Source organism: Arabidopsis lyrata, assembly GCF_000004255.2.
Source record: "Arabidopsis lyrata subsp. lyrata unplaced genomic scaffold ARALYscaffold_6, whole genome shotgun sequence".
In the NCBI taxonomy this organism is placed as follows: domain Eukaryota; kingdom Viridiplantae; phylum Streptophyta; class Magnoliopsida; order Brassicales; family Brassicaceae; genus Arabidopsis; species Arabidopsis lyrata.
This window is the reverse complement of record NW_003302550.1, coordinates 10653513-10675832: the sequence shown is the minus strand read 5'-3', so window position 1 is coordinate 10675832 and position 22320 is coordinate 10653513. Positions and strand designations below refer to the sequence as shown.

General features: G+C 35.6%; 4 protein-coding genes across 4 annotated transcripts; all 4 read left to right on the top strand.

Annotated features, from left to right (window-relative positions):
- Positions 1-37: 37 nt before the first annotated feature.
- LOC9310266 (polyadenylate-binding protein-interacting protein 13) lies at positions 38-2480 on the top strand. The gene is made up of 10 exons (XM_002874153.2): positions 38-395; positions 579-686; positions 781-825; positions 911-983; positions 1062-1174; positions 1255-1314; positions 1393-1440; positions 1529-1597; positions 1893-1954; positions 2152-2480. Exons 1-10 carry the CDS (start codon positions 84-86, stop codon positions 2201-2203), a joined length of 942 nt encoding a protein of 313 aa, XP_002874199.1. The 5' UTR covers positions 38-83; the 3' UTR covers positions 2204-2480.
- Positions 2481-4937: 2457 nt separating this feature from the next.
- On the top strand, positions 4938-9174 carry LOC9308183 (CDPK-related kinase 4). The gene is made up of 11 exons (XM_002874152.2): positions 4938-5674; positions 5821-5951; positions 6119-6160; positions 6287-6395; positions 6496-6574; positions 6830-7126; positions 7251-7360; positions 7598-7702; positions 8059-8121; positions 8529-8696; positions 8795-9174. Exons 1-11 carry the CDS (start codon positions 5126-5128, stop codon positions 8930-8932), a joined length of 1791 nt encoding a protein of 596 aa, XP_002874198.1. The 5' UTR covers positions 4938-5125; the 3' UTR covers positions 8933-9174.
- Positions 9175-10446: 1272 nt separating this feature from the next.
- LOC9310264 (probable 6-phosphogluconolactonase 3) lies at positions 10447-11775 on the top strand. Its single transcript, XM_002874151.2, has 3 exons — positions 10447-10763; positions 10857-10992; positions 11101-11775. Exons 1-3 carry the CDS (start codon positions 10612-10614, stop codon positions 11569-11571), a joined length of 759 nt encoding a protein of 252 aa, XP_002874197.1. The 5' UTR covers positions 10447-10611; the 3' UTR covers positions 11572-11775.
- A 3175-nt stretch (positions 11776-14950) lies between these two features.
- LOC9310263 (probable 6-phosphogluconolactonase 4) lies at positions 14951-16950 on the top strand. Its single transcript, XM_002874150.2, has 3 exons — positions 14951-15829; positions 15951-16086; positions 16358-16950. The coding sequence occupies exons 1-3, from the start codon at positions 15570-15572 to the stop codon at positions 16835-16837; spliced, it is 876 nt and encodes a 291-aa protein (XP_002874196.2). The 5' UTR covers positions 14951-15569; the 3' UTR covers positions 16838-16950.
- The last annotated feature ends 5370 nt before the right edge of the window (positions 16951-22320 follow it).

Genomic DNA, 22320 nt, shown 5'->3' with positions numbered 1-22320 from the left:
TTAATCAACTCCTAAAATCTTCAAGAGTTGTTTCTGATAATCTTATTACCATCCGAAAGATTCATCGATCTTTTGGTTTGACCATGGCTGTCGCAGAAAATGTTGGTGTGAAGGTGGATTCTTCTGATGATCAAAATTTAGACAACAATACTACTTCATTAGCAGAGACAAAACCGTCATGTCCTGATGACCAGACACCTAAATCCAATTCCTCTGTTCTCACAAACGAATTGATCCAAAGAACCAGTGAAGTGGATCTCATGAGTGAGATAAGTCGTTTGAATCCGATGGCTAAGGAATTTGTCCCTTCTTTTCTTGCTCAAACCCACTCTGAGTTTTTGAGAAGTAGATTATGGTTCACTAACAATTTTCCAGTGCAAGCTATTTCTACAATGGTATGTTTCATCTTTTATATTTTCTTTGAATTATGATCTATTTTTGTTGGATTTGTTATGTGTTCATGAAATGTCTACTCAATGTTTGGTCGAAATGGCCTGTTAGGATCAGCTTTTCAATTTGCATGTCTGAAAAATGTGATCGTAATGCTTGCTCGCTAAGTCTTGTACAAATTAACACAGAGAAGGAGCTTTGGCCAAGGGAGGCGATGGATTAACAAAAAAACAAACTTGGTTCAGAATGAAGATGTAATCAAGAGAACTGTATATGTCTCAGACATCGATCAACAAGTATAAAACAGATAAATCTTGTCTGAAGAAAGCACTTTTTCATAAAGAATCTAATCTCATATATATAACAAAAACCCTGTTGTTCTTTTTTTAGGTTACTGAGGAGCAACTTGCAAGTCTCTTTCTTTCTTGTGGCCAGGTACTTAATAATCTTTAACCAGTTTATTTTGATATCATGCAAACTCAATTCTCATACGTTTTCTCACCAATTTTTGGGTTTAAAGGTTGTTGATTGCCGTATATGCGGTGACCATAAGTCCATTCTTCGTTTCGCCTTCATTGAGTTCACCGATGCAGGTACTTAATTATGCTCCAATTTTCTTATGAGTTGAAATGTTCTTGTTGTTTTTATTAATCAGTGAAGTTATGTCTCAGAGGGAGCTAGGTCTGCCTTACGAAAATCGGGTACTGTGTTTGGTTCTCATCCTATTAGGGTTCATATTTCCAAAACAGCTATTGCACCTGTTAACCCGTCGTTCCTTCCACGGGTAAGTTGAGATAATCATGTCTAAATCAATCTTGTTCTTATCTATAATGTGGTATGCATAACGACGTTTTCTTCCTTCAGTCCGAGGAAGAGCTAGAGAAGTGTGGAAAGACAGTTTATTGTACCAACATTGACAAGCAGGTAACTTATTATGTCATGTTTCAGACATTGGTGAAATAAAACTTTTATCCATCTTATTTTTCTGGTTTTTAATTGCAGGTCACTAAGATGGAGTTGGAAAATTTCTTTAAAACTGTTTGTGGGGAGGTATAGATTTGGATTTGACTGTGGCCGATTGTTTATACTTTTAAAGATGTTGTGTTTTCCCATTTAACATCTTTATTTTTCCTTTTAGGTTCACCATCTGAGGTTGCTTGGAGACTTTTACCACCAAACCCGCATTGCTTTTGTCGAATTTAAGCTGGTGATTTTCTATTGCCTGTTTCCATATATACATGAATGTTCATTATAGTAGTGATTCTTGATAAGCAAAGACTAGCTATTCTATCTTGATAAGTTACATCATGTGACAAAGATTTTGATTTCCAATATTCTTGGGCAAAATATAGGTTTGATCATAAATGTGATATACACACTGAAATAATGAGCATGGTCCACTATATATTGAATTTGTTTGGCCTGAAGAGGCAAATTTGGCCCCAATCAACTTTATATACAAACAATAAAGTGGAAAATGATTATTTTTGCTTGTGTTTCAGGCAGAAAGTGCAATTTCTGCTCTTAATTACAGTGGTGTTGTCTTGGGAGAGCTCCCAATAAGGTAAGCTCACGAAAAGGAAAAAAAAATTCGTTATTGTGGTCTTCTTTTGTCCTTTTTGTGTTTATTAGAAATCTAATTACCTGTTTGTGTTTCGGGTTTTGAGCTATTTATGAAGAAAATGTAACAACTTTGGTGTTCTTAAGGGTTGATAAAACTCACTTGTGAGATTAATATTTGCTTTGTCTATGTGTGTGAAGGATAAGCCCATCAAAGACGCCAGTGAGGCCACACCACTCTGATTTAAACTAAAGCTAATCGCAATCCGATGAAAGAGATCTATCTATTCAAATAAAGATAGAGAGATCAAAAGTCACTTTGAGATACTTGAGGCGTTTTCTTTTCATAGAAACATCATTTTGTTTCTTCGCTTCGCAGGCTGCCCGGCCGGTATCTTTGAACCCTCAGTAACTTAGGCTAGCTAAAACTTTGTCCTTCGGAACCAAATTGATCTGGTTTTTTCATATAATAATTTGGAAACATCATTTTGGTCATCTTTATGGATCATTTTAAGACCCTTTTGGACAAATCCTCTCCTACTCTATGTCTGAATCTCCATGCATTTCTGTTTGGTATGATTATTCAGTGTTTGATTTGATGACAGTGAAAGTTGTTGGACTTAAAAAAAAAAAGTTCTTGGTTTTCTTCACAAATCGTTTCATTGATCTCTTCTTTTGGGTGTTGTTTTTATTAGATTTTAGGAGAGTCTTTGCTTTAAAAATATCTCTGTTTTTAGTTATGCTCGTCCCTTTCCTTGAATTTTAGTTGCATATTTGTCTGATATAGGAGATTTAGTTCAGTACTCTAGACACTAGTTTGATTGCTTACAAGAATACCTTGTAAAACAAAACTTGTATACTAACCAAAGGCCCCTTATTTTGATACTATATTCATTAAACCCTGAAATTTCTTTAATATAGATCAACTTTCTAAATTGAATTTGATTGACTCGGTTTGGTTTGTTTGATATGATTGACAAAACTACACTCAAATGTGAACCCACAACAAAAATTAGGCACAGTAAATATGGAAGTTTTAGTTGACTTTCTGTTTGTAATTAAAATATAATCCATGTTTAAAAAGAATATAATCCATGTTTGACCAGGTCCTCCTGTGTAAGACTTGTAACTTTTTCAAATTTGGGACACTAACCTGTTTTATATATTGAATAAAAAACGTATACAAAGGTTGAAAAAATGGAGAAACAAATTATACAAATGGGGAATGAAAATGTCAACTGATAAGACCATTGTCGGCTAACTAACCGGTCAAGATAGGTTACGTCTACGAAAGGTTACGAGCAAACACAACGTGAGATATTTCTTGCAACACAAGTCAACTATCAAACCGGACCATATGGTTAAGAGACGATTGATTCTTGTACTGTTGAAGGCAACAAACTCATGTCTTAGCCAATTTGGTTAAGTTTAACCCATTGAACCGGTGGGGTTATCGACTTTAGTTTTCGTCCTAAAACAATTTGACCCACGTTACTCCCTCTTTTCCTAAATATTTGATGTTCTACAATTTTCACAAATAGTAAGAAACAATTATTGTTTAGTTATTTGTTAATTACTTTTTTATATTAAATATTTTTTTAATAATTTTGAACTAATAGTAATAGAAAACAGTTAATCATTAAGTTTTAAAGTTTACGATACATTATTTTCAATCAATAAAAAACAAAACAAGAACCTAAAAAGAAATAACTCTGTGGAACAAACTAATAATGTAGAAGAAAAAAAAAACTAAAAATATGGAATATCAAACATCTAGAAACAGAAAGAGTATTTGCTATCAAAGGTTTGGACCGGACCGGGCCAGACCGGTGAGATGTTAAATGAGAGACTTGCTTACCAATCTGTACCAAAGCGGTTTAAACCGGTTTATATTAAAGGATGTAAAAAGTGGCCTTTTGTTGTCTTTTTCAGTACTTGACGGTGGAGAAGTAGTAGTAGGTGACCGCATTAACTCGTTTAAGCGTTTTTCATGCATATGGCTGTGACAGATCAAAATCACCGTGTTCCATCTTTTTAAAAATCTTTATTTTTCTTATGAGGTCTTTAATTATTATTATTTATTTTTTGAAATCTTAGGTCTTTAATTATTGTAAGAAAGAAACAAAGTAAATTGTTGAACAATTTATTAGGTAGAGATTGTGTATATCTTGGTAATTTTCTGTTTAATTTGCTATCAAATATGTTGTCTACCATTCGAAAATGTATTGTAAGCACAATGTTTTTTCAAGTGCTATACTATTTTAAAAGTTTATTTAATCCATAGTTAAAAATAACTAAAATTAACAAATATAAGATAAGCACATGTCATTTATGTTTATGACATGTGTCATTTGAACTAAATTTCTGAATTAGCATTAAATTATATAAGAAATATCAAAACTAAAAAATAAATCATTTGATCTTAACTTTAATTTTTTATATAATTCAAATTACGCGGGAATTCTTCTAGTTATTCTTTAAAAAAGTAAAATATTTTTACAAAGCATCGCCGCCTTATATTATTTTAGCTTAACATATATAGTTTCTTACCTTGCAAGATAACGATTTCGATATTAAAAAAAAAAGTGATAGTTAAGATCAACCTCTTAATGTTTACATAATACACAAAAAACACCAACCCCTCAGTTTCTCTTTTTATTTTTCTATATGCTCAAATGCAAAAAAAAAAAAAAAAAAAAAAAAAAAAAAAAAAAAAAACTCACCAAGTTTTATAGAAAAATAATCAATGTAGAAGTAATTTTTCACCTTATTTAAGCAAACATATAATTTATAAAAATTGTAGCTAATTTCAGTATATTTTTGGTCAGAAATTTTCTTCTTATTTCTTTCGTCGTTACTTTCAATTCAACAATTAACATCAGTAGATGTGAAAGTCATTAAATGAAATTAACATACAATTAAAAGTGATTAATGCCACTACGCGCTCTTGCCTCGTTCTTAGTGGTCTTCATTTATCAAACGCCTTCTCTCTTTTTTTTTCCTTTAAATCTCTGAGCTCTTTTTTCTTTATTTTTTTCAAAAACAAAAATTGAAAATCTTTAATTTTTTCTTTTGATTTAAAACATTTTTATTTTCCCTATTCAACTTCGGTTCATTACCGTCCGATGCTTTGACTCTGACCGATCAGTCAATTTGAGCTTCACAATCAACGGTCATGGGTCATTGTTACAGCCGGAACATCTCCGCCGTCGAAGATGACGAGATCCCCACCGGAAACGACGAAGTTTCGAATCAACCATCTCAATCAACGGAGAATCACCGGCATGCTTCGATTCCTCAGTCTCCGGTTGCTTCTGGTGCTTCTGAAGTCAACTCATATAACATTAGCCCTTTCCAAAGTCCGTTACCGGCGGGAGTAGCTCCATCACCGGCGAGAACTCCGGGACGAAAGTTCAAATGGCCGTTTCCTCCACCGTCACCTGCCAAACCGATTATGGCGGCTTTGAGACGACGACGTGGCGCTCCGCCGCAGCCTAGAGATGAGCCGATCCCGGAGGATAGTGAAGATGTAGCAGATCACGGCGGCGGAGGCGGCGGAGAGAGGTTAGATAAGAATTTCGGGTTTGGGAAGAACTTCGAAGGGAAGTACGAGCTAGGGAAAGAAGTAGGGCGAGGGCATTTTGGTCATACTTGTTGGGCAAAGGCAAAGAAAGGGAAGATGAAGAACCAAACCGTGGCTGTCAAAATCATCTCTAAAGCTAAGGTGTGTTCTTCTCTTTTGTTTGGTTTCAGAATGTAGGGACTTGTCACTATATGAAATTCTCTTATGATTCAGGAATGTAGAATGATATAGCTAGGTTCTGTGATCAATGGTTTAGATTATGAATTGGCGTTTTTTTTTGTTATCAGATGACGTCGACGCTATCGATTGAAGATGTTCGTCGAGAAGTGAAATTGCTGAAAGCTTTATCTGGGCATAGGCATATGGTTAAGTTTTATGATGTATATGAGGATGCTGATAATGTCTTTGTTGTTATGGAGTAAGTATTTTAGCTTTATATGGTTTGTTCTTGATTATGTTATTGTGTGTTGGGATTTGGAAGATTTATCAAGGATTTGATATATAACAACTAAACTAAAAGTTGTACTAGTTTATTAAATGAGTCGACCGTTTGATATTCAATCTTCTTCTCCGATATGCTTTTAGGTTATGCGAAGGTGGGGAACTATTGGATAGAATTTTGGCGAGGTAATTCCAAAGTTACCTTTCTTAGTCTGACTTTATATTAGTGCTTAGATTTCGGCCTACTTAGGCTAGTTAGCTTTGGAATAGATATGCTTCTAACTTGTATTATTGTCTTATATTTTACTGCAGAGGTGGACGATACCCTGAAGTTGATGCCAAACGTATTCTTGTGCAGATTTTATCTGCAACAGCATTTTTTCACCTTCAAGGTGTTGTGCACCGTGATCTGAAGCCGGAGGTACACAGTCTGCTTCTATAAGTTGCTGATATTTCTATTAATGCTACATATCTTCTTTGCTATTTATGGTTACTTAAACATATGGTACAATTGTGTCCAGAATTTTCTCTTTACCAGCAGAAATGAGGATGCGATACTCAAGGTCATAGATTTTGGCTTGTCTGATTTCATTAGATACGGTAATGATCTATTTCTATGTTCCCCTTTCTTATTACATGATTCTGCATATTATAAGTCTAGCTTTGACATTTAAGTTATCTGATGAGTTTATGGTTTAGCTGCAATGTGTAATGGTCATATATGGTATTGTAACCGTTACTCTTATTCTGTGTTCCCTTGGCATTATTAGTGCTCCCAAACCTCATATATATAAGTTTTCCGCTCACATTTAGTTATTCTACTTGTATCTTCCTTATTGCCTTTTATATTTGCAGATCAGCGTCTCAATGATGTTGTAGGGAGTGCGTACTATGTTGCACCTGAAGTACTCCATAGGTCTTACAGCACTGAAGCAGATATGTGGAGCATCGGTGTCATAAGTTACATACTTCTCTGTGGAAGCAGACCTTTCTATGGAAGAACTGAATCTGCAATATTCCGCTGTGTGCTTAGAGCAAACCCTAATTTTGAGGATATGCCCTGGCCTTCAATATCTCCTACTGCCAAGGACTTCGTGAAAAGGCTTCTGAATAAGGACCATAGGAAACGAATGACAGCTGCTCAAGCTCTAGGTAAGTTCTTTTTCCGTCGTTTAAAAATGGACACTGATCTTGAAATGGAAATAAGAATATGGCTTCAAGTTAACGGGGTTGCTTTGCTTTCCATAAGAGGTAATATTGTATTATGTGTTTGCAGCTCATCCGTGGTTACGTGATGAAAACCCCGGTTTACTTCTTGATTTCTCGGTCTACAAGTTGGTCAAGTCCTATATCCGTGCCTCACCTTTCAGACGGTCAGCACTTAAGGTAGTTTTTTGATACACTCATATTACTATCAAGTGCATTGATCTTTTCTCTTTCTACTCGAACATAGCTGATTTACTCATAATGATAGTCGGACCATTTATGCTAAAAACAGAATGTTACGTGTCTTTTGGCACTCAGTGAATAATTGCCTGATACACATTCATTTGAGAACATCTTTTCTTATGGTTGTCTGTTTCTTATCTTGATCGGATTTTCATTTGTTAATCTTTCTAATAGGCTCTCTCGAAAGCTATACCCGATGAAGAACTTGTGTTCCTTAAGGCACAGTTCATGCTCCTGGACCCTAAAGACGGAGGCCTATCCCTTAACTGTTTCACCACGGTCAGTGTGTCTTTCCTGATTTAGCTATAGCATTTTGACTCGGTCTTTGATTTGTGAATCTATATCCAGTATATGTATCCCTTATTGATCTCTAGATTTCATTTTCTGAATGTTTTAGAGCTAAGAATCACAAAAAAAAAAAATTCAGAACTAAAACACCGAAAAAGAGTCTCTCTAGCTTGGATGAGTGTTACAACCAAGCCCTTAATATATTAAAATCTAAAAGCACAGCCGTCTGGGAAAAAGGAAATGAAGAATTAGAAATAGAAATAGTTTCCTAACGCAAGATTTTTTTTTTTTTTTTTTGATTCAAAATATATTACGTATCAAATTTAAATCGTTGAGTGTAACTGCAGGCCTTAACAAGATATGCTACTGATGCTATGATGGAATCAAGGCTTCCTGACATTTTAAACACGGTAAGACACACACACATATATATATATATTATCTTTGCTTTTCAAGTTTATGGTTGGATCAAGTATGAATGTAAGATATGGTTTCATGGTGGTGTTAGTTGAAAATGATTATAGATCTTCTCTAGGATGGAATACATTGAGAAAAGATTGTGACTCTGAGCGTTAGTGGTCACTGTTTTCATCGTAATACCTCAATTTAAATTCCAGTTTCACCTTTTTGCCATTGTGCTTGCAAGAACAGACCATTATCATTAATCTTTTAGATTTAGCATGCTGAAGTCATCAATAGCTAGAGTTTTTTTCCTAATTTTGGGATTGATCTTTCTTTGCTGATTTTCATACTCTTATGAATGTAGAAATGTGCATTGAATCCACTATTGTTCTTTTTTACCTTTTTTTCTATGAAGATGCAACCGCTAGCGCAAAAGAAACTCGACTTTGATGAGTTCTGTGCGGCTGCGGTCAGCGTTTACCAACTGGAGGCTCTTGAAGAATGGGAACAGATTGCAACCTCAGCATTTGAGCACTTTGAACATGAAGGAAACCGAATAATATCGGTCCAAGAACTCGCTGGGGTATGGTCCTAATTTAAGCTTCGATGAGATCGTGTAATCACCATCTCTTTCTTAAGATTAAAAACAATGTTCTTATATTGGGGCGTGATTTAAAGCAGGAGATGAGCCTGGGACCGAGTGCATATCCTCTGCTCAAGGATTGGATCCGGAATTCAGATGGAAAGCTGAGTTTCTTGGGCTACGCTAAGTTCTTGCATGGTGTGACCGTACGAAGCTCAAGCACGAGACCTAGGTGACACATCATGATGTAAAGTCTTCTAACATGTGAATTGAGTTTCAAGAAACATCCTAAACAATGTCGTCATCAGAGACCTTGGTATCAAAGATAAAAACATGAAATGGAAGTTAAGTCAGGTAGGTATTTCCTTTGTAAATGATTCTTTGAGCATTTTGTTTTCAGAGGAACCAAACCCAAAACAAACTCAAAAGGAAAACATATTATATATATTATAGAAGGAATTGGATTGGTATTGTTCTGGTTTTATTCTCAGCTTTAAGTTTCGTTAGTCTGATAAAATGTTGTGGACACAAGGCGATATAAGTTTTTTTAGCCGCAACCGATAGTTGAAGCAAGCGTCATTTTAGTGTCTAAGAATGATGATGCTTTGTTTCTTATGATAAAGTCTGTCTCTCTAAAAATTGTGAGTACAAGTCCTACGGTGTGAATGATTCCGGTTTTTAGTTCGCGCCAAACTTCATATACTGTGGAGTGCCCCATGCCAGTGAGAGGAGCTGGCTTTGTAGTTTGTGGCTTGGGCAAACCCTATTGGAAAGCAAAGAAGAGGTGGTTTCTTGAGTCGTTCTCTGCAAAGAAAGGGGATTGACTTGTAGTTCCCATCCGGCCATCCTGCCTCGCGATGAAATTAACACACAAGTTAAATTTTATCGATTGTTTAACTACGGTGATACTAAGCACATTTGATATATGTACATACAATTATATACATCATCAATAGTTTTCGCATTTGGTAACTGAACGTTGCTATTGTAATTAGAGCCACATTTAGTTTATCCATTGCTAAATTATGTCATTGAGGAGAATGTTTTCTTGCATGTATAGTGTAAAAATATGTATTTCTCTCACATGTCAAGTGAGAGTAAAAAAATATGCGGAGTTTGATAGAGAAAGTTTTTACCAGGACAAAAAAATTTGGTAGAGAATATTGAAGTGGGTGGTTAGAACAAACATTTCATATAAATCTGTCTACTTGTAAATTATTTTGTAACCCTAATTTACCATTCCAAGAAATTATTCAAATGTAGTTTGAAATTGATAAAAAGTAAAAACTCATGTTTTAACCACTTGTTGTTATTTGGTGTTAATTCCTGCAGAGTTCGTTACACTCGTTTTACATGTGTGAGAAATATTGTTTGGATTTTCGTTATTGTTAATCTGGTTGAAAAATCTTTTTTACATTAATTGGGAGATCTAACATTTATTGAATATATTAGCTTTTTCATATAAAAGTAGAATTTAACAAACACATCCCAAAAAGAAAATAAATATAAACACATGGATTTGGTAAAGAAAATATAAATTCAAGTTTTTATACCACAGTAATTTTAACCGCATTAAAATTACATAATTATATAAGTTTTTAACACTATTAAACTTAACTATGAAATCTAAATTGTACTGTATAAATTATTTTAGTGATTACGAAATAAAAAACAATGAGATGAACATTAAACACGTGTCTCTCCTAAGTCCTAACTAAATTGGTATTAAGTATTAACTATTAAGTCACGAGCCTCCTTTATCCACGCGGTCTCCTTCACTATAAAAAGCAAAGAAACTCCAAAACACTTGTAACACCACATCAACCCTTGTAACACCACATCAACAATATCCACATTCTTCTTCCTTTGAGTACTTACATCGAATTCTCTCTCTCTTTCTCTCGTATAGGCAACAATGGCGCAGAGGAAGATGATTGTGTTTCCAACCAAGAATGAATTGTCTCAAGCAATGGCTGAGTACACTGCCAATCTCTCCGCCAAGTTCATCAAGGAGAAAGGTCTTTTCACCGTTGTTCTCTCCGGCGGTGACCTCATCGATTGGCTCTGGTTTCTAAAATCTCACTCTTCTCTCATTTAATGTTGTTATATAGTAAAAGAAAAAGTCTAATTACTAATGGTCTAATTAATCAAATGTTGCAGCAAGTTGGTGCAACCTCCTTACATTGATTCAATCGAATGGTCAAAATGGCACGTCTTTTGGGTCGACGAGAGGGTTTGTGCATGGGAAGATCCAGACAGTAACTACAAACTCGCCATGGAGGGTTTTCTCTCTAAGGTTTCATAACATTATATGTTCGAAGAAAATTTATCAAAATGTTAATTTTCGTATTCATTGCATGTCCTTTGTGTGTTTATTTTTTAAATGGAAATCTGTTTTCTAAAGGTTCCGATTCCGGATAAGAACATCTACGCGATCGATAAGCACTGGGCGGCTGATGGTAACGCTGAGCACTGCGCGGCACTCTACGAGGAATGTCTTAAAGATCTGGTGAAGGAAAAGATAATCCCAATATCGAAAAAAACTGGATATCCTGAGTTCGATCTACAGCTTCTAGGGATGGGTCCTGATGGCCACATGGCGTCTCTCTTCCCAAACCATCCACAGATCAATGAGAAACAGAAATGGGTCACTCACATCACCGACTCTCCAAAACCACCACCAAAGAGAATCACATTCACTTTACCGGTCATCAACTCTTCTTTGTACAATCTTATGGCCATTTGTGACAAAGCACCGGCAAAATCCGTGGCTGAGATCATGAAGCGCAACAACCTCTCGTTACCTTCTGCACATCTTAGTGCCCAAGTCGAAAATGTTTGGTACCTTGACCAAGCAGCTGCTTCCGAGCTCTAGAGAGCCTAAACACATTAATATTGGTGTTTTGGTTTTAGTCTATACGTTGCTTTGTGTTAAATAACCGGTTAATACATTTTGCGTACGTATACTCCGTAGTCCGTACCCAATGTGTTGAATCGTTGAGTTTCTGTTTCTTGTAGTTGTGTCTGAGTCCCTGGCTATGACTATGGGTTATAATAATAACAATGGGTTTTATTTTAATCTTTCATTTTATGAATGGTGTTTAATTTTACTTTTGTTTATCATTAACTCCAACACATAAATAACATATAGTTATAATGCATGTAATGCATTTTATACGAATAAAATAGGAGATTAAAAGAATATTCTTCGTTTCAAATTTCACACAATGGGAATATGGGATTCACTTCAAAGAGGTAGTTCTGTTTGCCAATAGTAGTTGGTACGCAAGACACACTGACACTATGTTAGTTTTAAATTTTAATATGTCTACACAAAAAAATATGGACAGAAAATGCAAACAGCACTGTAATTTGTGGATAAACAAATCAACAGTCTCTTCCAAATATGAGTAGACAATACCAAACAAATACTCAAAATTGGAACATTCTTCGACAATTCCGTATAGATTTAAGAAGATGGGTATGAATGTTTTGGTCTTGATAATAAAAATATATTTTGTAGATGCAAAATCCTAAACTTCCACAAGCAATCATTTTTTTGTTTCTGATAGTTCATATCAAACTAAAAATGATCTAAATACATGAGTGTTTATAATTTTAATAGAACTCCTTATAAATAGTAAAACCATATTAAACGATATGAAGGCCACAAACCCATCTATAAACCGTTTTTTTTTAGAATCCCCCAAATAATTCTTGCACCAATAACCAATATTTAGCCTTAAATAAACACGAAGTGCTTGATTGGTTCTCCCACTAGCACCTACATAGCGGTTGTTAGCGGTCAGTTGCGGTTACAAGCGGTTGGTACCAATCATAGAAACCGCTTCATACTGCTTCGAATCGCTCGAAATCGCTGGATTTCAAAAGCTCCTTTCCGCTAGCGTTTGCGGTTGGTTTCAAAAAAAAACTAAAAAAAATGAACAAATTAAAATATATATTATCAAGTCTTATATATATTCACGTTAATTCTAAAAAAAAATTATCTAACTTTAATTTTATAATGTTAATAATTATTTTTGTTTTCAATAAAAAATTTATTTGAAAAATTATTTATAGCTTTTAATCATTAATCATGTTTAAAAATTTTATACTTTCTCATAATTATAGTTTTTGGTATTTTTATACTTTTTTATAATCATATATTAAATTTATTTTGGTAAATTTTGGTTTAATCGCTATCGTACCCGCTGATCAACCAGTCGTAAATCTCCCGCAAAAGCACCCGTTTTCAACCGCTAAACCAGTCGGTCAAAACGCTAAATAACGCATGAAACCGTAACCACCCGCTTCCGCAAACTCCCACAATTGCAACCGAAACCGCTGCGTTTAAACTAGTCAAGCCCTAAATCTTTATATTGAAACTCTACTTATTATAGAAAAAATGTACCAGAAGAGAAAATAGGTAGCTTGGCCTTTACTAGGGCTTTATTTTCTGTTTTCAAGGTGAGATAGATTTGCTCAATATTTATCAAGAATGAACAAAAAGAGAAAAAAGTAGATTAAGATTTTAATATGGTTGTTGAACCATTAAGAAAAGGGAACCCTATTATTATTCAAGAGAATGGTAGTTTTCTGTCGATTTGTTAATCTATAAACTATTGCTTTAATTTTACAACAGGATATAACATTCAAATTTATTACCGCTTGTGGATGTAAAATTTTCAATGGTTTTGTTACTTTTGTAGAATGATGCAAATTGGGTTGTTCACTGAGGTGGTCTTTCGTGTTGGAGATGAATTTGGCGTTGAGCTAATTAGTACCGTCTGGTGGAACAATATCTGTGTAAGATGTTCAGTGAATGTAATAATAATGATATAATATAATAAACTAAAGTATTCGTCAACATAACTAATGGAACCTTTTATATTGAATGGAAATAAAAAGTCCATTAAGAGATGAAGAATTTTTTATCAAAAAAATTAAAAGATGAACAAATATTCAAAAGGAAAATATCATTAATTTCACTGTTCTAAAGAAGAACGCTAACGTATGTGATAGTTTCATTCTTTCATCTATCTTCTTATAGTCCCATTCGGTTATATCTCATTTATCTTCATTCAGTTGATTTTTATTTATCAATTTATCTTTACTATTATAAGGCTCTAGCAGACAAAAATGATATAGTTTCTAAACCCAAAAGTGAAGAAGACTAAATTTAAAATATCGAAATATGGAAACGTTGTTATTAGTGGTCATGGATGACTAACTTTAACTTAGGAATAAGAATTAATTAATGTATTTGGTGTGAAAGTGTTATTTACATTTTTAACCTTAAAACATTATAAACAATATTGACGAAATTTACACTTTAATTTCAGCTATAGATAAAGTGTTTTCTTTATCTTTAAATGGGTGACTGGTTGGAATGTTGTGCAGATTTTAGTGGCTTAAAAGTAGAGTTGTACGCAAATATGATGTAGCTATTTAAAGCATGCAGAGTTCAATTGGTAAATATTAGTTGTTTATTGTAGATTATTTATCACGTTACTTCTATAATAGTTTATAACTTAGAGATAGCTATTTTATTACCAATTTCTTTTGGAATCAAACCTCGTAAATATATGAATGATCAAAAAACTCACACAATGGTATTACAAATTTTCAAAGAAATTATTATAAACAAAATAAATAGACTTCTTTTGCAATAAAGTATACTCAATTTTCCTGCCTAAGATATATATATATATGTACATTGTATATTTTATTGTGAATCTCGTTTCTGTCGATAGTGTCGAATCATGTGCAAGCAAGATAAGCGTGGAGTGGAGACAAAACAATATTATAGTTGTAAATTTTATTCAGTTTATCGTTAATTATATAAAAAAAACTTTATTTAGTTTATCATTTGAGGAGAGAGTGTACCAAACTAATATTGAAGGGGTTTATCATTTGAAGAGAGTGTACTATTTTATTTACTTAAAAGTAATTAAATAAAGTCGACGTTCCAACGACAACTCTGGACAGCTCACACATTATGTGATTGGTAGTTAGGTTTTTGTTTAAATTTTTGTTTGCAGAAAATTTGGTTTCAAAATTATGGTTGTGACTAATATAAGTTACATATCTACGGCTTTTAAAATCATGATTCATGCATCCAGTCACCCCAATGGATCTTACTGGGGATCAACATTTGAATGTAACCAGCCCCAAATACGAACCAGATGAAGTAAACAGAAATCAAACTAAAAAAAAAAATCATTTATCTAGCATTTTTTATGCCCATCCGTTGCTATTTTATACAATAGGTGCTGATAGCAAACGAAATACGTCTTCCGTTGGTACAAAAATTAGTGGACAATAAAAATTTGGTCACCTAATAGAAAAGTGTTTAGAGAGTGAGGGCTCAAAGTCATCAGTTCAACTTTATTTGGGAGAAGTAATTTACGTCTAAACGTGGTATTATCAATGTCTGGCTCCAATAAACAACGGAATAAGCCAAAAGTGACAATTCATTTTATGTTATAGTTGAGGTACATATTAATTTCAGAGATATATATCATCAATCAAGTGGATGTTTTTAGACTAATTTATTTCCAATTACATGTAATCGTTTAATAACTACGATCAACATGATCCTTTCCATCATACTCGATGAGCTGCCGTGAGATATCTAAATTATGCATGTTTTCATGGGTTTCTTATAACTTGCAGTTTTGTGCGTAATTAAATAAAAGCGAACCTTATGAGCATAATTAAATAAAGAAATCTATGAAACTTAACAAAACTTAATAAGCTATTTATGGAAAAAGGTTGAAAACTCTTGAAAAATGAAAAGTGAAAACCCTAAAACTAACCATATAATTAAAATACGATAAGCATTAAAATACATAATTAAAATAATTACAAATAATGCGTGTTTATCCTAAATGTACGTTCATCACCTCATCATCAACATTCAACACCACTTCTTCTTCTCCGATTCTCTTACAGAGAACCATTATGGCATCAGTTTTGGCGAAAACGAAGAGGAAGAAGATTATATTTCCCACAAAGAATGAATTGTCGGAGGCTATGGCCGAGTACACGGCCAATCTCTCCGCCAAGTTCTGCAAGGTGAGAGGTTACTTCACCGTAGTTCTTTCCGGTGGCGACCTCATCTCTTGGCTCAGGTATACTATATAAGAAAATCTTTCAACCTTATTCTTCTTTTCTTGATCAACAATCTTTGAATCTTGTTCATTTATTTAGTCTGATTTTGTAAAAAGATTAAAATTTAATTACCTTTTGCAGTGAATTGGTGGAACCAATGTATCAAGAAAGCATCGAATGGTCAAAGTGGCACATTTTTTGGGTGGACGAGAGAGTTGTTCCATTGGACCATAAGGACAGCAATTACAAACTCGCTTTTGATGGTTTTCTCTCCAAGGTATTTTCCTTCTCACCTCATAACAACTTATCAAACAAATATTTATGTTGTAAATATATATAGTTTTAAAATCAAGAAAAAAAATAGAAATAGAAATTCTCGGCAAATAAACTTTGTAAAGTTAATGAGTTTGAACACAAAATCATTTGACATTAGTTAAAATGATGATCTCATTTATACTTGTATAGGTCTCTTCTCAATTTCAATATGAAATTGTTAGTAAAGTATCTTGTTAGATGATTTTGATATACATATAAGTCACTCTATGTAGGTTCCGATTCCAGTTGCGAACATACATGCAATCGACAAAGACTGTGCAGCCCTTGGTGATGCCAAAGGTGCCGCATTACTCTACGAAGAATGCCTCAAAAGACTGGTGAACCGAGACATCATCCGCACATACAAAGCCTCGGGCTTCCCTCAATTCGATCTCCAACTCCTAGGGATGGGTCCAGATGGTCATATGGCATCTTTGTTCCCGGGACATTATCAGATCAAGGAGAAGGCAGATTTGGTAACTTATATCACTGATTCCCCAAAACCGCCACCAAAGAGAATCACCTTCACATTACCGGTCATTAACTGTGCTTCCTATAACCTCATGGCCGTATGTGATGAGGCTCAAGCTGATGCGGTAGCTAAGGTTTTCAGCGATAACTTCGACTTGCCTGCTGCTTGGCTCACAGCTGACAAAGAAGCCATCTGGTTTCTTGACCAAGCCGCTGCATCAAAGATCCCGAAAGGACATTGATGTCGTGTTTAGTTGGGTTCTCTTCTATTTGTATCTTATGTTACTGGTTTCTATTTGATGGTTTTCAATAAAAGCTGTGTGTTTGGAATGTAAGATCTAGTTGGTTCGGTTTATTCTTGCATATCACTTACTACATTTAGCCTTTGTACTTGTGGTGTGTGTGTTCTCTTGTACTTTTATAAAAATCACATAATTAATTTACAAATTTACAAACTCAGTTAAAATTGTACGCCTTATGGTTAGAGTCTTTTAGAACAGTTGGACAGTCCAATTCATCATAGTCAGACTAATATATCCACTCCAACAATCTTTTCTTTCAGAAGCATAGATAACGGTTCGGTTCGGATATTACCTGAGAACCGATTGGATATATATATATATATTTTTTTTACATCTTTGGAATGACAAGGCCCGATCCATAGCCAATCCCTACTACGCGGGGTGACGCGACTTAGTGGAGTCGAACTCCGGTGGAAAGGCGGAGCCAAATGAACTTAACCACTTGACTAAAGACACATCCCCAACCGATTAGATAATTGAACTATCCAAATTCTTAATTTTTTCGATTAGCTTCAGTTAGTTCAAATATTTCGGATAATTTATAATCTAACCAAAGGATATTCGAACCAAAGTATCCTAAACCTCCTATCTAAATTACCTGAAACCTGAAAAATCCGAACCAAAACCAAGCCGAAAATACGAATGCCCAATTCTACAATTAGTTAATAAGCTAAGCCTGGACAAAAAAACCGGAACCGAGTATCCGAACCGGAACCGGCCCAAAAAATTAGACTCAAATCCGAACCCGAAAATTTAGATTTATCCTATTGGGTCCTAAATTCATCTATCCGAAAATCCGAATCCGAATTCGAAAATACCCGAATATTTTATTTGAAAACCCAAAATTTTATCCGAAAACCCGGATATTTATATTAGTGAAACAGAACGAACAGAATCGATGGTCTTGCAGAGAGGTGATGGAGAGAAACGAGGAAGAAGATGATGATGATTAAAATGATTCTGTCATTATTCTTCAATGATAGGTACAAACGTTATATACAGTTTAAGGAAGGTATCCGGTACAAACTGGTTATATACAAAGCCTATGTAAACCATACTAAACCATTTATACATCTAATATTCCCCCTCAAGATGGAGTGTATATGTTAATAACACCCATCTTGCGGATTAAGTACAAGAACTGTGTAGGATATAATGGTTTAGTTAATGCATCAGCCAACTGGTGTTCAGTCCCAACATGTAATGTCTTGACAATGCCTTCTTGAACCTTCTCTCGAACAAGATGACAAGCAAGATCCAAATGCTTAGTTCTCTCATGAAAGACTGAATTGTTAGCAATATGTATTGCTGCTGTGTTGTCACAGTAAAGTACTGATGCTTCTGATGTATCAAGCCATAAATCAACCATAAGTTTTCTTAACCAAAGTATCTCTTTCACACCATTAGACATTGCCCTGTACTCTGCCTCCGCAGATGACATAGAAACCGTTTCTTGTTTGTTGGATTTCCATGACACCAAAGAAGGACCAATGAACATGCAAAAACCATTTACACATTGCCTTGAATCAGTACAAGTCCCCCAATCCGCATCTGTATACCCTTTTAGCCGCAGGTCAGAGGTAGCAGAATAGAACATACCTTGACCAATGGTTCCTTTGAGGTAATGTAAGACCTTGAAAACGGCTTTCATATGAGGTTGTCGTGGCACTGAGGTGAACTGACAAAGTTTGTGAACCGCGAATGTGATATCAGGACGAGTGAAGGTGAGATACATAAGCTTCCCAACAAGTCTTCTGTATCGTTCCACATCCTCTATGAAATCTCCTGTTTCCATGTTCAGTTTATGACTAGGATCCATAGGAATAGAGGAAGGTTTACACCCAAGAAGACCTGTTTCATCCAAGAGATCCAATACATATTTGCGTTGGCATATGGAGATCCCAGCATCTGTCCTTGCAACTTCAAGTCCCAAAAAATACTTTAAAGGACCTAACTCTCTTAGCTTAAAGGATTCCTTTAAAGAAGCTGTAAGAGATGATGTGGCTGTAGAACAAGTACTAGCAATGATTATATCATCAACATATACGAGTACTGCCATGTAAACATTCTCAGACTTCCTTGTGAATAAGTTGTCATCACCATAACTTGACTTGAAACCCAAGGACAACAGAGACTGAGAAAATTTTAAAAACCATTGCCTTGACGCCTGTTTGAGACCATAGATGGATTTGTGGAGTTTACAGACAGTATTTTCTGGAAAAGATTCCCCCTGTTTGGGAAGGTAACCAGGAGGTAAGACCATGTAAATTTCTTCTTGTAAGTCCCCATTGAGGAAGGCGCTTGAAACATCCAGTTGTTCCAAAAACCACTTTCTTGGTGCAGCAACAGAGAGCAAAAACTTAACAGTGGCCATGCGAGCAACAGGTGAGAAAGTCTCCACATAATCTAGACCCTCTTTCTGAGTATAGCCTTTAGCCACCAAACGCGCTTTATACCTCTCTAAGCTGCCATCTGCTTTTAACTTCACTGTATAAATCCACTTACATCCAACCGGCTTCTTACCTTGAGGAAGTGAACACACAGACCATGTATGTATACGCTCAAAGGCTCCAATTTCTTCATCCATAGCATCACAAAACTCTTTCACCTTGCAAGCTTATTTGTAACTGTTGGGAGTAGGATACTTGGTGAGAGTAGTAATGTATGCATGAAACTGATCAGAGAGATTAGAGTAAGAGAGAAATTGAGACATGGGATGAGCAGTGGATTGCTGAACAGAGTAGCATTGATAATCTTGAAGATAACCAGGAGGTCTTGATACACGCTGAGATCTAGTAGTGGAAGTAGGCACTACTGGAACAGGTAAAGATTCCCCTTATCTTGTAAAACCTTGAGGTTCCCCCTGTCTTGTAACAATCGGAGGTTCCCCCTCACTGACAACTCCAGAAGATTCCCCTGTATCAGCAACACAAGTATGATGATGAGGAAAGAACTCTGTAGCTGCAGTATTTTCTTGAGAAGTCTGAAAGGGAAACACATCCTCAAAGAACTTCACATTCCTTGAAATGAAAACAATATTGCTTTCAATATCCATTAACTTGTATCCTTTATACCCGGCTGGATAACCCAAAAAAACACATGCTCTGGCTCTGTTATCAAACTTGGTGCGTTGTTTAGGAGATGTGCTTGCATAACACAAGCACCCAAACGTTCTCAGATCAGTATACTCTGGTACTGTTTTCAGAAGCTTCTCATATGGAGTTTTGTTGTCTAGTAGTGGTGAAGGTGTTCTGTTGATTAAGAAGACCGCAGTGAGGATGCAATCTCCCCACAGAGACAGAGGCAAATTGGATTGGAAGAGAAGAGCTCTAGCAACGTTTAGTATGTGCTGGTGCTTTCTCTCCACCACCGAGTTTTGCTCCGGTGTCTCGGGACACGAATGATAAGCAACAATCCCCAGTCTGCGATACAGGTCTCCAAATTTCAATTCTGGAGCATTATCAGACCGTACACATCTAACCCTCTTATCAAACTGAGTCTCCACCATTTGTAAAAAATCTGGGAACACTTGCAGAACATCACTCTTCAATTTAAGCAGATATACCCAAGTTACTCTGGTGTGATCATCCACTATTGTTAAGAAATAACGAAAACCCTCAACAGTTGGTTCTGAAAACGGTCCCCAAATATCAATGTGCAATAAGTCAAAAGGAGCAGAGCAGAAATTATTTCTATTTGAATAGGGTAGTTTCTTCTGTTTTGCTCTCTGACAAATATCACAATGTAAAACTCCTTTATTCCTTTGTTTAGAGATTCCAAGAACATCAGTAAGAACATCAATCCGAGAAAAGGAAGTATGACCAAGTCGCTTATGCCAAACAGCAGAGTCTATTACAGAATTCAAACTACAAGAAGATAACTGTCTTGAATCTGCAGGGTCTTCAACATCCAAAAGATAAAGATTAGCAATCCTCCTACCTCTTCCAATCTTTAATTCCCTGGTAGGATCCTGTATCAGACAAGATTCAGGATCAAATACTACACGGGAACCAAGGTCTGTAGTCAATGAACTTATACTGAGCATATTCATCCTGAATTCCGGTATATATAAAACATTCTTCAAACTGATTGTACTATTTATCACAACTGTACCAACACCTGCTACCATAACAAAATTGCCATTGGGAAGATTCACTGCTTGGTGAACAGAAACATCAAGATCAAGGAACAAACTCTGATCATGACTTACATGATGAGTAGTACCGGAATCAATAATCCAAGATCTCTTATTTGTGACACATTGAGCAACAGTTAAAATCCCAATAAAAGAGTAGGTAGAGGTAGAGAATGATATACCAGAAGTAGAAGCTTCATTGGTGGGTGGAGATGGTGTTGTCTGAGAAGGCTGAGAAGAAGATTGAGGTACCAAGTGAGAGCTGAAAAATGCAATGAAACTTTGCAGCTGTTCCTTAGACAAATTCCCAATCAGATTCTCAAAACCAGGAGACTGTTTATCACCCACACTCACTGGAGCAGAAACATGTGCTGCAACAGGTGTAGTAGACACTGGAGGAATTTGAGTAGTAGGAAGAGTGTGCTTGCGAGGTTTCCATCCGGGTGGATAGCCATGTAACTTGTAGCAACGATCTACAACATGACCAGTGAATCCACAATGAGAACAAGTAGGTTTATCCTTTCTGTAAGACTGGTAAGCAGCATTGATAGAACCAGCACTGTTGGAAGAAACAGCAGCATTCACCACTCCAGGATGATGTCCAACATTTCCAACCTGAAAAGCAGCTGGCACAACACTGTTACCAAATTTTCTTTGACTATCATCTTGATCCAAGATGTTATAAACTTCAGCAATATCAGGTAAAGGCTTTTTCATAATGATTTGACCCCGGATAATAGAGTATGACTCATTCAAACCAGCCAAAAATTTTATGAGACGACTCCTATTAACCTTAGCCTGAAAGTTGCTTTTACTTGCACAGTTAAGAGAATGACAACAGAGACATGACTCACGAGGTTCACTACCATCGATTTGATCCCATAAAGTTTTCAAAGCTGTGTAATAGCTTGATAGATCCATGGAACCCTGACGCAGATCTTGAACTTGCTGGATCAAATGAAAAGTCCTTGGCAAATTTGTCATGTGAAATCTGTTGTGTAGATCCGTCCATATCATAGTAGCATCATCAAAGTTCAGGATACTACCATAGATATCTTTAGAAACAGCATTCAACATCCATGATTTCACCATACTGTTACACCTAGACCAGATCCGAAAGATAGGAGTACCTGGATCAGGACGCGGAAGAGTACCGTCGATGAAAGCGGTCTTGTTCTTTGCATCGAGAGCAATCTTCATCGCGGAGCACCAGTGGTTGTAGTTCGTTCCGTCGAGGCGATCAGTAACGAGGTTGAGACCAGGATGATCAGCACTGTGAAGGAAAAAC